This window comes from Taudactylus pleione, unplaced genomic scaffold (genome assembly GCF_031769625.1).
Source record: "Taudactylus pleione unplaced genomic scaffold, aTauple2 ptg000025l, whole genome shotgun sequence".
NCBI classification, from domain to species: domain Eukaryota; kingdom Metazoa; phylum Chordata; class Amphibia; order Anura; family Myobatrachidae; genus Taudactylus; species Taudactylus pleione.
Genome location: NW_028284427.1, coordinates 11983288 through 12001189, shown reverse-complemented (window position 1 = coordinate 12001189; position 17902 = coordinate 11983288). Strand labels below are relative to the sequence as shown.

At 40.8% G+C, this 17902-nt stretch overlaps 1 protein-coding gene across 1 annotated transcript in view; it reads right to left on the bottom strand.

Moving 5' to 3' along the window:
- The window catches only part of SEC24A (SEC24 homolog A, COPII component), an 80895-nt gene that overhangs the window by 5876 nt on the left and 57117 nt on the right, over positions 1-17902 (bottom strand). Inside the window, exons 9-20 of the mRNA XM_088451378.1 lie at positions 16381-16490; positions 14218-14330; positions 13735-13853; positions 12670-12725; positions 11501-11707; positions 9137-9260; positions 8869-9027; positions 7522-7695; positions 6188-6298; positions 4594-4769; positions 3230-3367; positions 2461-2565 (exon numbers count right to left, since the gene is read on the bottom strand). Coding sequence (XP_088307504.1) covers positions 2461-2565; positions 3230-3367; positions 4594-4769; positions 6188-6298; positions 7522-7695; positions 8869-9027; positions 9137-9260; positions 11501-11707; positions 12670-12725; positions 13735-13853; positions 14218-14330; positions 16381-16490 — 1592 coding nt within the window. The remainder of the gene's footprint in view (positions 1-2460; positions 2566-3229; positions 3368-4593; positions 4770-6187; positions 6299-7521; positions 7696-8868; positions 9028-9136; positions 9261-11500; positions 11708-12669; positions 12726-13734; positions 13854-14217; positions 14331-16380; positions 16491-17902) is intronic.

Sequence of the window (17902 nt, the reverse complement as noted above, 5' to 3'; positions counted from 1 at the left end):
AGCACATCTGATGGTCTGCCCCTTCACTAAATCTGATTGACCAGTCCCATGTAGTATCAGCTGCAAAATGTGCTTTAGCCAGAAAGAGAAAGAATCCCCCTTCTGCCTTCCCAGGAAATAATATCTGGCATGTTGCAGCCAAGGAGAAGACAACATGTTATCTCTATTACAGGGGGCATGTCTCTGGGCAGGTTAGGACCCCATGGTTATATAGAGGAAGCCAACTCTAAATATGTATGACCACTGTATATACTGTATCCAATATATTACACTGCTCTTATCCTCAAGATGTTATATTGAAGCCTTTGGCGCTCTCTGCTACAAAGAACAGGCTTTTTCTCAGCTTTTTCAGTAGTTAGCAACAGTGAGCTTCTGTGTCTAGGAGCATAAAATGTGTGCCTGGCTAAACCGCTTTGATTTTGTTATAAAAAACTCTTTTTTTTTTAAATAAATTGCTACTTCAATGACTCTTTAAAAATAGTATTTTCTGTTAGGTTTTTGGTTTGCTTGTGTCATTAAGGGCCTGATTCATTAAGGATCACTATTGTGATCGCAGCTCCGTAATCGCTCGCAGGTCTGCTGCGAAAATATGCTAATGATTGCTATCGCAATACCGTCGCACTGCCAGCATAGAGACGCCCACTGCCTCCCACTACCGCTCTCACATCCGTAATACCTTGCAAACCTCCATAAACATCGGTAACATCAAGTACCATCTGCCCCTCACGCAGAATTACAGCAGCCCTGACCTTACCTAGAAATTGCTAACCTGGTAGCACGCAGTAAGTACTCAAGCTGTGTATGCAATGTCACCGACTAATTTATGCACGCCCATGCAACGGCGTTCAAACGGACTGACACGCCTGCGTTTCTCCAACCACTCCCCCGTCACCACCCCCAAATGCTGCCTGTCAGACATTCTGCGATGGATCGCTGTGGTCTGTGATCACAATGCAATCGTAGTGGTGCCTTTGCGCACTGCAATGCATACGCAGTACGCAAAAGTCAATCGTCTGCATACGCTTTAGCAATAGCGATCCTTAATGAATCAGGCCCTATTTTATCACCAATTAAATCAAAGAGAAATAAATACAATTATTTAGCAGCTGCTATTTTCTAGCTTTTCTTTCCAGACAAAAATAAGTAAACCTAGCTCAATACTATAATACAAGTTATGACAGTGCTTCATAAAGATTGATCAGAGCAGCAACGTCACTATTTTCTAGGGGACTTTGTAGTCTGCCTCCAGTGTATGCAGGCAGCGAATGCTTTTTTTTTTTTAAACGGAAAATATCCTTTTCCTAAACATTGAGGTAAGTGCACAAAACAGCTGCTGCCAATATACACATAAGATGCACTGTACGAGCCTGCTACTATAATAGGTAAGTGACTGCAATTGTACATATCAAAAGCCATTCATTATAGCAGGACCACGTATAGTTGTCAGAATTCTAATTACTAAAATAAAAGAATGAGCCCTATGGGGGGTATCTAATTAGCAGTGCTAAAGTAGCGCTGCTAATTGATCGTGGCAGGGCTATCCTATTAGCCCCAAAATGCCGCCCGACGCTGGCACTTATCCTGGATATTTTTCGGGACCTGATGTGTCCCGAAAAATAATCCACGTTAAGTGCCGTTTTTTCACCCCAAAAAAAGGCAAAAACACATAGGTCTGCGAGCTTATCATAGACTCTGTGTTTTCGTAAGATATCCTATTATTTTGAACGAAAGGATATAAGGTGGAAAAAAAAACAATGTTGAAAAATGGGCATAATCTGCGAAAAATCTCTGTTTTTCGACGATTGTGGGGATCATTTAGTCCCCGAACAATGTACAGGGCTAATTGGATACCGCCCTAAGTTAATATATAAATATGTTAATGAGTTTGGTGGCACCTGTAAAAAATACAATGCCTACAACGAGTTTCATGTGATTACGCAATTGCATGAAACTAGTAAGCTCAAGGTGGAAACTTCCTAACATCCAACACTTCGGCCACTCACTCTGCCTGCCGCTACCAGACTGAAGTCATCGTTTGCGGCCAGTCCTGGTCAGACGCCAGCAGTACACGAGGAGTGCGAGCCAAGGCCAGGCTCTAGCTTACTGGCTCCCACTACAGCCCGGACTTGCTCCCCGATGGAATTACATCTGAACCGGAGGAACAAGGAAGGGTAATTTAGGGAAAGGTAGGGATTATTTTTCATTGCGGACAAAGGGTTTGTATACTGGAACCCACAACATTGCCTCCATAAAGGAGCTTTAAACATACTGTTTATTAACCATTGTATTTTTTACAGGTGCACCTAAACTCATTAACATATTAGTGATATATTTACACATAGCGCTCATTCATTTATTTTAATTACTATTTTAATTGCGTAGCTTTATAATCACACAACAGAGCGGTGAAACATTGTATATTATAGAATTATAACAAAGGTTTTTATCTATTGTACATACGGTGCCAGCGTCCATCAGGTAAGCTCCATCTCTGTTCAACTTCTCTACAGATAGCTGAAGGAGGGCTGGCTGAGGTATCATCTTGTCATTGATGCTAAGAGCTCCCTGCATTAGTATAAAAAGTATTAGAGTCAGAACCATCACCCAAAGTCGCTACGCACTTGCCACTATCATTTTCTGACTGTTTAGTGGCCAAAGCCTGTGATGAAAGATCTAGCCCAGTAATCTGTGCTTCACAAAATCTAGCAGCTCATTAGACAAATGACCTAACCTACTCATAAAGCAAGGCAGTTTTGCATAATACTACATTTGTAGCAGGCACAGGTTACTTTCACTTCCGGATCTAAAGCAAGCATTCAGCTGTAGTCTTGAAGATACAAACTGCCACAGGTGAACTGTGTGCCTGTCTACAAATTGTAGATATGTTTGGATGAGAGGCTTGGAACACAAGTGAAGGACAGCGTACAGGTTTAAACTAGGGATGTGCAGGCTCGGATAGGTTCGAGTTTGCACGCTGAGTTCGGATTTTTCCCTCCAAAAAAACGGAACTCAGAAAGAGGCAAAACGTCATCTTGCATGGACAAACATCATCATTCCTGTCCAGGAATGATGATGTTCGTCCATGCAAGATGACGTTTTGCACATCCCTAGTTTAAACTAGTTTGATAAAATATCACAAAAAGCTTAAAATATACACTATTAGAAAGTTATTTATGTAGTGTATTTCTAAAACTCTACCAAAAAGCATGCAATTTGATCAAAACCGCACCTCAAGTGTCAGATTGTCCACACTATACAGGTTAGGATGGGTCATCAACATGAGATACATCAGTGGCTGGCTCTTAATCTGACACATTGCATTTGTTCTTTCATCCAAACTTGCATTTGTTCCAGTCTGGAAAGCTTTCTGTAAATGGCAATAAGAGAAGTGTCATCACACATTGCTTAGGACAAGGGAGGTACCATATTTTCATGCACTCTATTGTGCTCTCTTTTCCCCAAAAAACAAACAAAAAAAAACCTCTCACAGTAAGCTTGTATTGAGGGCAAATATAACTGCCACAAAAAACCCACCTGGGAAGCCTAGTAAAGCTATGCAGACAAGTGTGGCCTGTTTATGCGGTGTCTGCTGGTAGTGGCATGCAGGGGTAGCTAACCCGGTCCTCGAGAGCGCCTAACAGTTCACGTTTTGCAGACCACCTTGCTGGTGCACAGGTGCAGTCATTACTCACCAACACATTTTAAAAGATCCACAGGTGGAGCTAATTATTTCACTTGTGATTCTGAGGAGACATGGAAACATGCACTTTTGGTAGCTCTGTAGGACCAGGGTTGACTACCCCTGGCATAGGGCATGTAGTCATTAGGTCTTCACTCAGAATGTCAACATGGTCAAATGGTCGACAGAGGGCATGTTGATAGTGAACATGTCGATATGGTGACGATGTCAGTCGTCACAATGTTTAAGGTTTTCGGTCAGGCTGACATGCACAATGTTGACATTCAGACCAAGACGACATCTCAATGTTGACATAACTAACCACAGACCTTTACAATAATGTAACTCTGGTGCAGAGAGCAAATGATTCGTCATATGTTACAGTCAAATACATTCAGTTAAAAAGAAATTGTTTTACTAAAACACACGCCTAGAAACACGTTTCTCCTAATATTTAGTGTAGGACTGACCATACAGGGCAGACTTCAGCATGAGTTGGTCAGCTTAAAATGTATTACAGTATATGGAACATTTCCAGCTTTCAATACAGAGCATTGCTTCTATACAGAACACAGCTTGAAAGTTTCAGGCAAGCGCAGTGGAACCTAGGTCTTATTATTTGCAGAATGTGACCCCATCCCTTTCGTTCCCCAGTTTTCATTTCTTAACATATACACATAAATATATATATATATATATATATATATATATATATATATATATATATACACATACACACACATATACACACACACACACACACACGTATTCCCACGTATACAAGAACAAAAGCTAGCATACATGGGAATGGGGGGGGGGGGGGACTAGAAGTCAAACAAAGACAAAGTATTTATATTTTATATAAGTATTTATAAGATATGAAGAGGGTTGAGAAGTATGGATATAAAACTAACCTGCTTCAAGAGGGCCAACACAAACAAAGGGAAGAGACGCAGGGAGTTTGGCACCAGGAGACCTGGCTGCTGCACTGTTAGCACAGAAGTGCGGTAAGCAGAGAGTGAGTCAATTGCGGCATTTACTAGAGCATCCCGAGCATCACTCAAGCTTGACGCAATGGATCGGTCAACGGCTGTGAAAATGTGTAATAAATTATGCATTAGTTTCATTGTTTACATTTATCTTTAGCAATAAAGATTTTTGTGTTTCATACTCTTACTCTGATGAACCCTGCTTTATGTACTGCATACACTGGTTTATTTGTGTAGTCGGTTTGGCATAATATATGCTCCAATTTTATAGTATTTAACTTTTACAAACATTACATGTATGGTTACTCATTTTATATGTTTGCTAAACACAATTTTATTTTTTTTATTTAGCAACATAACAGCGTACAGAAAGAGAGTGAGTCAAGAGCATCTCGGTGAGAGCTTTTGCAGACAGGTCTCTGCATATCACACAGGAGTCGAGGGCAAGCCAGCTATTGAAATCGCTCTGTATAACCAAGACCGAATTCTAGTCCACTATAAGCCAAGAAGTGAGTTGTCAGTGGCCAATGAAGCTGTCTGCCACGTCTGACCGCACCTTGGCAATCCGTAAGATGCTGTGCACCGGGAGTAGAGTACAGGCAATAATGCAGGTTCCTGGCAAACCCTCAAGACAGGTTACATACTATTAGTGCTGTGGATGGGATGCGGTCAATATCCCGACGACAGAATGCCGAAGCCGGCATCACGACCGCCGGAATACCGAAGGTTAGTGAAGGGGCTAGGGGGAGGGCTAGCGTTAGGGGTTAGGCGCTAGGCGGAAGGTTAGGTTTAGGGTGCGGGGAGAGGGAGGTTAGGTTTAGGCACTAGGGAGAGAAGGTTAGGGTAAGGATGGCGACCAACAGGTGTCTGTAATCCTAAGCCTGTCGGGATTCTGATCGCCGGGATCCCATCCCCTGTGGATAGGTTACAAATAAATGCAAAATCTACTATATAATAAATTTACACAATAATGTATATATTAAAACAAACATAATCTGGACTTCAGGTTACATAGTGTATGAAAGGGGTGTCCAGAGGAAAAGATCCAAAGGTCAATAATTTGCATACTATACAGAAAGCTGCACAGGTGTAAAACCTAGCATGTTTACACCATAATAAATAAAAGATTAAGATGTTACTGCTGTACTGTATCAGACTACAAAAATTCCCCCCTTACTTTGACCATCAGCTCCTCAGGGTTGCTCTAATCTACATCCCCTAGATTTATCCTGGCACTCTACCCTGACAGGCTGCCTCTAAAATGTTATTGCTCTGCTGATTTATTCTACTAGTTCTATGCTATGCAACCCTTCTGGCCCCTTATATTTAAACAACAATGTTCCATATATTTACTTTATGAAATGTGTAGTATAATATATATAATAGTATTATATAACAAATAATATACATTTTTCAACTGATGTATGTGAAAAGACCAACATGTGTGAAGAAAACACGATAATTAGAGCTTGCCCCTTACATAATACACTGGGGAACCATGATAACTTTGCACACCTACCCATATTGGCCAACAGTCCAATCACTGCCTGCACATCAGCCCCAGCATAGATGTCAGACAGTGCTGACACAACAGGAAGGCACATTGTGTGCACACGGATCCTCCGCTCTCCTGAAGGAAAATCATGCGTTATAAAGGAAAATGAATGTAACTAATGTTTGGCTACAAAATTGTCAATAAAAGAAAAGCAAAATCATGCAGCTAGACAGTACAGTCCACTGTTAGATGTACGTTGATAAAGGTCAGCCGAAGAAATTAGAACGTTGCCCAAAGCAACCAATCAGCTGCTAGCTAGCATTTTTCAAATTCATCCTATAAAATGATAGGTAGAAGCCGATTGGTTGTGATGCGCAACTTCTCCACTGGTCCACTTTTAGAAGGTTTGATACATCTCCAATAAAGTTTGCAAAATGCCATGCACATATTATACACTAGGCCAGGTGCTCAAATCTGCAAGTAAAGGTCTTGGAGAGAGATGAGGTGAAGAGAGAAAATACCCACCTATCAGCTCCTAATTGTCATTACAAAAACACAGCCCGTAAAGTTAACAGCAGATTAGTTGGTATTTTATCTCTCGCCAATTAATCCATCTCCAAGCTTTGATAAATATCATCCTTACTCACAATCACTGAACACATTACACACTAAAGCACACGCTCTACAATATTACTCCCAAACTCACGAATATGTTTTCCTCTCCGCCCTGCTCTGACAGACCTCTGTTCACTATGTACATACTTGGCCAAGATGGTGGCTGTGGCACTGACAGAATGAATCCCTTGTGCTGCAGCACAATTTTCAAGAACTATCAACACTAAAAAACTAGCAACTATACAGATAGCTAAACATCAAGTACAGCTCAGAAACAAGTGCAGTGCTGCAGATTCCCCAATCCTGTCTTATATAGGACTGGAATTATGGGTAATAATTTGCCCTTTATCAAAGCCTACTAACTTATTTACTGCTGATCCTTACAAGAAGAATAAAAGGAGGGAATTCTTGAAAGCATACATTTCAGAGAAATTAGCCCTAAAACCTCAGCCCAAGGGGCGAGTTGCTGTTGCAACGGCATAGAAATGCTGGCAACAGCGCCGCAATTTGCCCCCCTGACATAGGACTTGCAGTTTTGCTCGTAGCCCTTTAGGGCTGCGAACAAAAAGACTGCGAGCACAGTGGTACCGTACGTGCAGCATGCAGCCGCACTTACTAGTGCCAGAATTAACTTGCACCTAATTGGATTGAGACCTAAGTCTCAAGTTCACTTAACCACATAAGTAAATTGCAGCTATACTACATACTGCTACTTGGATTCTTAAGCAAAAAAAAAGTGACACCTTTGCTGGAAGTGTACAGAAGAGCAGACTGAAAGGACACTAAAGGCGTATCAGTCAGATTCTCTTCCACCGACATCTGTACAGCGTAGCCTGCATCAGGATTAACATTAGGGAGAGACAGGAGATCCGTGGAGCGAACAAAGAAGTTTCCATGGAAGGTATGTATGGAAAGACCTGCAAGAGAAAATGGAAGCCATCAAGTTTGAATCATCACTCATCAAAAACATGTTCTGCTACTTTTAAAAAAACTTTTCCTTCCCTCCCTTTTTCTTTGCTGTACCCCAATATTTGTTTGAAAATTCAATACAAATTCATGTTAAAAAAAAAAAAAAAAAAAAAAAGATTTAAAACATATTAAAGATTTAATCACTTAATAAACCCTCATCAGCGATCCAGCATCAATTCTTCCCTTTTTTCTCTGCACTTTACCAAATAGCTGCCATAGGGGTTGGCAAAAAGCAGCCCTCCAGCTGCTGTTGAACTACAAATCCCAGCATGCAACAGTTTTAGCATGGCTAAATAGCAAACCTGTGGCAGGACATTCAGTGAATGTGTAACTCTAGAACAGCTGGGGGCCGCTTATTGCTCACCCCTAGCAGCTTAACTCCTTGGGGTACGGATATGTCCTCATACACCTTGGCGCGAGACGCCACATATGGCCAAACGTCCTTTGCCCGACAATGCTTCTTATTCGCAAACTGAAGCCATAAACCGCTTCACAAGACTGCACCGATTCATTTGATTTGCAACTGAATCTGTATACAAAGCACACAGGACCTCTGCGTGGAAAAGAGCTGCGGCTGCTATATCGTAGCACTTCATATACAGATTCATACTCCGTCGCACACAGATATACAAATCTCCCATATCAAATTAATCAGTGTAGTCTCGCAAAAGTGACACTCCGTGCAAGCCGAGTCGTATTGGACCTGGCGCATTGAGATGGCCTATTTGCCGCAAATGCAGTAATAGTGTATAAAGACAACGCTCAAAGCTGCCGCAGTTTTGTCTGCTGGATTTAAAGGGGCAATAATATTAAAAACAAAACAGAACTAGCTTTGAATTTCATATTACTGCACCTTTAAATCTAGTGACATCTTTAAGAAACTCCACTAATTAAATTTAACCCACCCCCATCAATTGCAGTGTCTTGCCTTATTAATCAATTATTTTAATGTATTTAAAAACGATTGTTTAGGGTAAACCTGCTGATGCGCTACAATAGGGTATATGGAGCTAGGTGTTGGCTAAAGACATCACAAATATATGACATTTGTTTAAACAATTTAATATCCATGAAGCCAATGAGTTATGGCTCATGGACAACAAGAAGGGTATCAAACAGACCTTTAGTGCACCTTATCCTCATGACAGCCTCAAAGCCAATCTTCCGGGTCAGGTATCTTTTAAATTCCTTCTGCAGCTTCTCCACTTGCACTGGATTGCGCTGATGATGGTAAGAATGATAATAGTAAACACTGCCAGCTGAGTATCTGGAAATGCAACCTGAAACGGCAGTGTAACCCAAGCAGTTATAGTCTGTAACACGATAACGAGAAGACATTTCAGGAGACTGCAAAACAATACGAGAGAGAAGCAGAGCCACATAACATACCCAGAGAAGCCAAATCAGAGTACCGTCCACTCAATAGGAACAGGTCAACTGCTATCTGCTGTCCTGAACAATCCAAAGCCAATTTCTTATAGAAGTCAGTCGCTGGGGTCAAATTATGGATATCCTGTTAAAAAAATATTTGCCATTTATTTAAAACAAGCTGTTTGATTATACTTACTATATCCTGTGCTGCATATGCTGTTTATGAAAAGAATTAAAGTTATAACTAATTGCTTTTTCGCTCTTCTCAAAATAGTACAGTGGAAGAACAGCATAAAGCAGTACAACCCCCCATAAAAAAACAAGCTCACATAGATCGTGTCATGTGTACCATACCATTAAAAAATAAAAAAATAAAAACACAGTAGTCATACTTCAGTTAGAACATTAATTCAGCATTTTGTAAGGAATGTGGTTAGGATGCCGTCGAACGGCATTCTACCCACCAACACCGGAATCCCGAACAGGATGAAGATACCGGCGTCGGCATCCCGAAGGTAATTATCCGGGCTTACCTTTAGTGTTAGCCCGGGGATTGGGGAAGGGGGTTAGGTCTAGGCACCCCACCGGGAGGGTTAGGCTGCGGGGAGGTCAGGGTTAGGCGCCACCCCGGGAGGGTTAGGTTTAGGGTGCTGGAAGTGGGGGTTAGGGTTAGGCACCACCAGGGGGAGGTTAGAGTTAGGTAACACCAAGGGAGGGTGAGGGGGAGGGTTAGACACTTACCAGACATAGGCCCGTATCCAATTAGTTTCGCGTACACGATAAGGTTTTGCATGCCAGACTTTTCGCATACATTGCGTATTTTAGTCGCGAAAAGTTATCGTGCGCATACCCGCGATTCGCCCTATTCAATTCCAAAAGACGCGAAAACAGAGACACGCGAAGTCAGAACAGGCGAAAAGTGGTGTCAGAATCAAGGAAATTAGCCTGAACCCCCCCAAAAAAGATGCGGAAACAATGGGGATCAATGTAGTAGTGCCTGATTAGTCCTAATTGAACTGTTTGGGGTACTTAAGTTGGCACAATTGCCTCTAATTCGCATCTCTGCACAAGCAGTGAAGAATTAAAGCAGTTTTTTTTTGAGAAAATAAGAAGCATATTTAAAAGTCACTAAAGTGAAGTTTTAAAAACGTAAAAAACGCACCTTAAGCTAACAACTGCAATCAAAAAAACACTTGCAGACCCCCTCCCCCCAAAGTGTATTTCGATACTTTTTATGTTTGTACCCCCACTTTGTACTTTTTCGCCCCCAGTTTTAAAGTACTATTTTGGGGTGTCCCTCACTTTTTTTTTAGAGATTTTTTGACACGGTTATCCTTTGGAGGGCTGTCCCAAGGGTTCGGAGCGGTTTCCCCACCTTTGCACCCCAAAATAAAAAAAAAATGACTGCTTTTCTCCTGCTATTCAGAGGCGAATCTTTTTCGCCTATTACATTGCAATGACTTTCCGCGTACGCGAAAAGCGGATGGAATTGAATTCTGATGTTTCCGCCTGGCGAAAAGTCGCAATCAGCAATACTTTTTCACGGATCTCTGCTTTTCGCTTCTAATTGAATACGGCCCGTAGTTGGGATTTTCCACAGGCGGGCTCCCGGCGTCGGTATTTCAACTGGTGGCTATTCAGCAGTCGGGATATCATATCCAACCTTTTGTAACTTTACTAATAAAGACTAAAAGAACCTGTTCCTGCTAATTCTGCTAATATAATATAGATGAGGCAGAAGCAATTTAAGTTTAATATTTTTAGTTGCAAAAAACAATGCTATTCTTGGACAAATCAAGGAGTATTATCATATGCCAACTTACATTTTTAAATGTATATGAAACTACTTAAACATCCGTGCGCTCACATTGTTAAAAATGACTTTGGTAGTTTAGATTTAACTTTTAATATTTATTTAAAAGTAAACACAGCTGTAATTTAGAGGCTAGAGCAGTGGTTCCCAAACTGGCACCCTGGGGTGCCTCAGGGCACTTGCAGGGGTGCCTCGGGTTGGCGGTCCAGTACAATTAAAATTATTATTAGTCAGTGTGATTGGCAGCAGCCAGCACTGGTTTTGCCTATCAAAAAATATGTGGACAAAAAAAAGTGGAGCCCTGTCAACCACCACGTGACTGACTCTAAGGGTGACATATAAGCACAATTTCATTCATTTAAGCTTTGCTTTATTTCTCAATAAGAAACTTTTGCCACAGGGGTGCAGTGGTAAAAATGCTGATACTCTAGGGCGCCGTGATTCTAAAATGTTTGGGAACCACTGGGCTAGAGTAAGGTTATAGACGAAGGTCATGCACATAATGGCGTTTGAAGTAAAGAACTAGTCAGTGCAAGCAGTCCGTTGTGTTTGCCTGGTTGTGTCCTCACCTTTGCAGTGGATTTTTGGTTGGGTTCCTCTCGGGGCTTTAGTGCTCCTGCTCCTAGTGATGGCAGCTGTGTTTGGAAAACAGATATCCGGCCACCGGTGGGCGATGTCAGCTTGTACGCTGCCTGCAGTGCTGGCCCCAGAGCACTTTGTGTTTCTGATGACTTTGTGAACATCTGTGGTAGGTTCTTCAGCAAATCCTGGACCAGCTGCTCATAACATGTAAAATCAAACTCACTGGTTACTATTGTCCATTAGTTTAAAACGTACAAAGAGGACCAATCTTGTAACCAGACTTACAATTTTGAAATACAACATGTATGGTATTATGCTAACAAAATCAAACAACAAGCAATGGAAAATGAAACCGAAAAACAACAATGTACATCTGTAATGGTATTTCCACTCACAACACTGTGTTAATATTATCAGTATTGCTAATCGCCAAGAACACATTGCCATTTTCTGTTAGGACTGGCGACTAGGTGCCACTGTCTTCTGAGTCTACAGGTGATACAAGCTGTATGGCAGCTCACACTTAGGTTTAGTTTGCCTAACATGATGGGACAGGGACTAATGTGATTAAATATTCTCTGTAAAGCATTACATAACGTATAACTTTATATAAAAGTAGAAGACGACAGTATTTAGTTTTATAATCCCTTGTTAAACTACAGTGTTTATTCCATGTGCACGTGTATTGTTTAACTCTTACTTTTTGCCACTGTCCTTTTAAAAATATGCATTGGAACATTTAAAATTAACCATGAACAATTAAGTTGCTTTGTTCTGCCTTTGGTGCTGTGACATGTAGATAAACAACTGGTTAAGCCTCTCTCAGATCTAGATCAGTGCAGTTAGAAATTAGTATAAATGTAACTCCGTGGATCCAGACTAGCTTCCCTTCAGCCTGACTTCTTCCGCCAAAAGACAAAGGCCTTCACATATCCTCAGTTACATTATTATATGAAAACTTGTACAAAAGCAGCTCACTAGTATGATTTCTCTTTAAAGAGATTATATATTTTGTGTATATAGAGAGATAGCTAGACACATTTGGAAACAGATCTATTAAAATACCATCCACTGTGATGTTTGTATTCTTCTTAAATTCACATGATAACAGGGACAACTGAAGGATATATGTAAAGGCAGAGGTGTTGGAACGTACCTCTTTGCATTCATTTAAATTAACCAACAGGTTTTCAGGCATTGGGATAAACACATCTGTAATTTGACAGAAACAAATATGGTGAGATTAGCTGTAGTTACAACTTAACTCGCTACTGATATTTCATAGCTATACATAAGAATATACTCAACAATATATATATGCATGCGCTACTATGTGTAAGTTATTTTTTTGTTTGTGGTTTTGTTGTTGTTCCGTTAATTCATCTGCCAATGTGGAGAAAGGGGAGTGCTGTGTTTCTCCCCATTCAAAAAACCATTTGAACTACCGCTGATGAGAAGAAAGTGACAGCAATCAGGCAGCCTCACAGCTCACCATCCAATAACCCTCACAGCACAGGCCCCACGCTGCAATGTTTATTAGGATAGAACAAGGATTAACAACTAAGATGGGGCAAAAAATGGGAAGCAGTTTGTCAACAATTAGTATGTGGACAGCGTATTGTCGACGGCATAATGCCGGTGCTGTGCTGATGCTATTTAAAGCATTTTAACCATGTTGGCATTATAAAACTTTAAACATGATGCTTTACCATCAAGTTTAATGCTATAATGGCAACACAGTTAACATGCTTTAATTAGCATAAAGACATCGCCAGCATTATGCCTTTGACAATACTCTGTCCACATACTAATTGTTAACATTCTGCCCATCGACAAATCATACCACTCCCCCCCAAAAAATACATTTTTTTAATTAATATTTCCATAAAAAGATTAAGGAGAAATATTTTAGGATATTTAAGTACACTGTAAATTAAACTCCAGCATGTAAGAACTTCTTTTGAGAAGTGCTGACTATCTGCGCTGCCTTGCACAACAGAGAGCTGTGTAAACTAAATGCTGCCTATTGATGGAAATAGCAGAAACCTTACTAATGGAAGCCTCAGGAAGCCCTTTCTGGGAGACGTTTCGGGCTGGAGATAATCACATTTTACTAAACCATACATGGAGGCCAGCGCCAAAGAGAAAGTAATCACTGCCGGAGCAGGAAAAGGATTGCGGAATACAAGCAGCACTGTTTCCACAGCTGAAAAGCACCTACCATCAATGTCTGAGACCACTAACATCTGCGGTTGTGACAGTCCTTCTTGTAAACTGTAGAAGTGTATCGTGCTGTCAAATGTGATGAACCCGATCTTCGTCCTTGTGTTGCCAGGAAGCCTACATGGGGTTGCAATTGCCAATGCGTGAATACTTAGGGCTAATGTAAGATAGAACAAATCTCCATTCACTACAAGTTTTACACAGGTTTAGATACACAATCTCTGAATGAGTTTTGGAAACACAAATCTGATTAGCTACAATATTAACTTAGCAAAATTGGTACATAAACACATGAACGCTTCCAGAAAAGATACTTTGCCAATTGGTTTGACAGAAACTAGACCAAGTTCCAATAATAAAATATGCACAGTCCTTTCACAGCTATTTGGCATCGTAAAAAGCAGCACTGCTCTAGACAAAACAATATAAACTGAGCACTGGATTATTTTAGTTGTGCTACTGGTGCGGAAACATACTGTACCATTCTAGATTGTCAAGCAAGGTCTGGCATACAGTGTTCAAATAGCCAGTCTCTATTGCATTGTGGGACACATCAAACATAAACAGATACACTGGAGGCTGAGGAGGTCGCAGCTGCAAAAAAGAAAAATGAAAAATAATGCAATAATTGATTTCTCATAAGTAACAATACTTTACAGAAGAGTGGTCATGGTACATCATCTGATTCCGGTTTTTGATCAGATTAGAATAGTAGATATTGCATATATGGCCATGCATACACCAGTAACTTTGCAATTTTTGACATTTTAACCTTTTATTAATGGCAGTGGGCGATATTCAATTTGGAGCGAAAAACCGTTATCTGCGAATATTTTTCGCTGATGTCATTTTCGCCGTTTCCACTTTTCCCTGTATTCAATTTCAAAGATTTTCACAGGTGCGAAAAACTTTGCAAAAATTCAGGGAAAAGTTTTCACCATAGAATAGGTGGCAAAAAAAAAGTGCAGAATTGGGGTTTTGGGCTACAAACTAAAAAAAAAAGTACCCTGCACCCCTTGGACTGTCCCCCAAAGGTATTCTGTGTCAAAACATTTTTTTTTAAAAGTTCCACAGAACATCCCAAAAAATGTACTTTCGTTTTGGGGGCGAAAAAAAAAGTTGGGGAACTTTTTTGCTAATTTAAGAGACTGGGGGGGGGGGGGGGGGGGTCCCCAAGCATGCCCCCAGGTGTTTCTTTTTATTGCGGTTGGTTGCGGCAGGTGGATTAATAGTTCACTTTAGGGATTTAAAAATATGCTTGCACCCATTTACATATACCCCAAATTTGATGGGACTAGTTATTTTTCCCAAAAAATGTTGCTAAATACTATTCTTCACCACTTTGTCAAAGACGCATAAAAGCACCTATTGAGACCGTTTAAAGACCCCAAATACCTTTAGCAGGGCTATTCAGGGGTACCCATAGTGATCCCCCATGTCAGTGAATATTTTGGGGGGTGACAGGCTGATTTCTCCAAAAATGACAGCACTTTCGCTAATTATCTTTTCGCCAGGTCCCGTTTTTGCCTATTTGAAATTGAATACGAGGATACGCGGGCACCCGCCCGATACTTTTTCGTCCAGAAAAGCGCAGATGACGGCGAAAAGTCTGGCAATGGACTTTTCGCCTCAAATTGAATATGGCTCAGGGTATGTGGCAATCTTGCCTATAAGTTAAATACCAAATAAATAGGCAAGTTAACAAAACAAGAAAAAAAAAACAAATGCCTCATATTTATTACATTTCTAAGTATTTAAAAGTGTATTTTGACCAGAAAATATATCTTCTGTTATAGACACACATTTGATTAGTATCAGACACAAATTTCCTCATCCATCAGTGACAGCACTAGATCCTAATGAATCGGCTTCATGCTCATGAATAAAGGTTTGTCCCCCAAAAAATTGCTGCCTCTCTTGTGGTTAGGTGATGGGTACAGTTTAAAGAAAAACTGTGTTTTAAGGAACCATCATTTACATTTAACTTTTATGTCGAGGATATTATATTCTATTGAGTATAAATACATGATGTGCTTAAAAAAAATACAACTGAAAGACGCAGGTTATTGTGTGGATTTTTTGATGGATTTCCTCCTGATGTTCCAAGTGTTATTTGTAGTATGTAGTCAATAGGTCGTCATGTACGATTGTTAAAATGTCAACATGTGCAATGTCGACATTGTCTGAATGTCGACATTAGGGTTAGGTTGCAGGCAGGAGGGTTTGGGTTAGGCACTAGCGGAAAGAAAAGGGTTAGGCTGCGGGTGGGAGAGGTTAGGCTTAGGCTATGGGGTTATGGTTAGCCACTAGAGGGAGGAATACTCATTGGAACGCTGGAGCATTGGAGGTCTGACCAGGAAGTGATGGTCACATGACCAAAGGAACCCACGGTGGAGACGCTGCAGCAGTCAGGAACAGGTAGTGACCTCTGGGCCACCAGAGACAATATGTCAACAATCTAACATGTCGACATTTCATCAGTGTCTACATGATAAATGTAGACATATCACACCCTTTATTTATGTGTATGCATAATTACACTGCAAGCTTCATTGTGTAAATGATTAAATGTGTTTTGGAAAGTTCTCAGCTATACAGTGATACTATATCAATTCTAACTGTAAAATATACATAGTAATCTTACCATGTATTCTGATGGAGCCATAAATTCAATAGTGGCATTCTGAACCTCTGGTCTTTTGTGAGGTTCTCCATATACTCTTGTTACAGGGTTATACATGAATTCTTCAGGAACTATAAACAGTGAAACGTGAAATAAGTAATATATTAAACTTCTTACCTCACTAACTAAACTCTTTATCAAGACGTAACTACATTACACACAGGAAAGACTCAGCCAATACAAATGTTAATTAAAGGATTAACTGTAGCTTTGGCCAGGGACCCGAGTCATGCAGCCAAGATGGAAACCACTGCATACACTTTTGTGCTGCAGTGCCATCAAGGGGAGATGTCAACACTATGCATTTACTGTGGACTGAATATACCGAATATATAAGCTATATATATGTTTTACGCAACATATGTTTAAGTATGTTCAACTTTAATGATCTCTTATTTCAGGGGAAAATCTGTATTTTAAGGTATTTAATTTCTAAGGCAGTGGTTCCCAAACTGTGCGCCGCAGCAGCCTGGGGTGCCTCGGGACACTTACAGGGGTGCCTCGGGACGTCCAGCAACAAAAAGTTATTTATAATCAATGTAATGTAAATATGTGGAAAAACAGAAGCGCAAACCTGTCACCCACTACATAAATGAACCTAATGCTGGGCATACACAGCCAGATAAAATGTCTGTCAGATCGACAGCCATTTTATCTGGCAGCCTGCCAGCCACAGATGTCGCCGGCATACAATGAGATTTCTCTCACAGTGTATCAGCCCGACATCCGCGCTCCACACCCCGGGGGAGGAGACATTTCCCTGTTCCTTCCGTAGGAAGGAACACAGAAAATGTCTGTCTGTCGGCCGCGGCTGGGCATACACTGCCCAATGCGGCCGACAGTTTACCGGTAAATATCACATCGGACGGGCATGCTGGACAATCCGGCATGGCCGACCGAGCAATATTTAACCCTCGGTCGCCCCCCCCCCCACGCTACAATTATCGGGGCGATCCGCCGATATCAGGCGGATCGCCCCGATAATTGTAGCGTGTATGGCCAGCTTAAGGAAGACAGATAAGCACAATTTACTTCACTCTACTACTTCACTACAATTTTTTCTGAATTTCTCAACAACAAACTTTTGACTTAGGGGTGTTGTGAAAACAATTCTGATGCACTAGGGCGCCGCAATTCAAAAAAGTTTGGGAACTACTGTTCTAAGGTATTGCCAGTTTGATAATTAGATTACGGGCTCACTGTGTTAATTTGACCAAACACAGTCCATGAGCTTAAATGCACATCAGAGTGTGTCAAGTTCTATTTGTGTCAGTTATAGACAGGTCATTTGGGAAACAAATTGAAGTTGCTGTACAGTGTGGGTTTTCAAAAGTTTACTGTACACATGAGGAAGCATAGTTTGGTATTTATAATACAGATTACATCCAAATAGTACATTTGGTTAAGTGTAGTATGCACCACAGGGGTGTCATCCTTCCTATTCAGTATTCATATAATAAATGCAATTGACAAATTGCTGTCA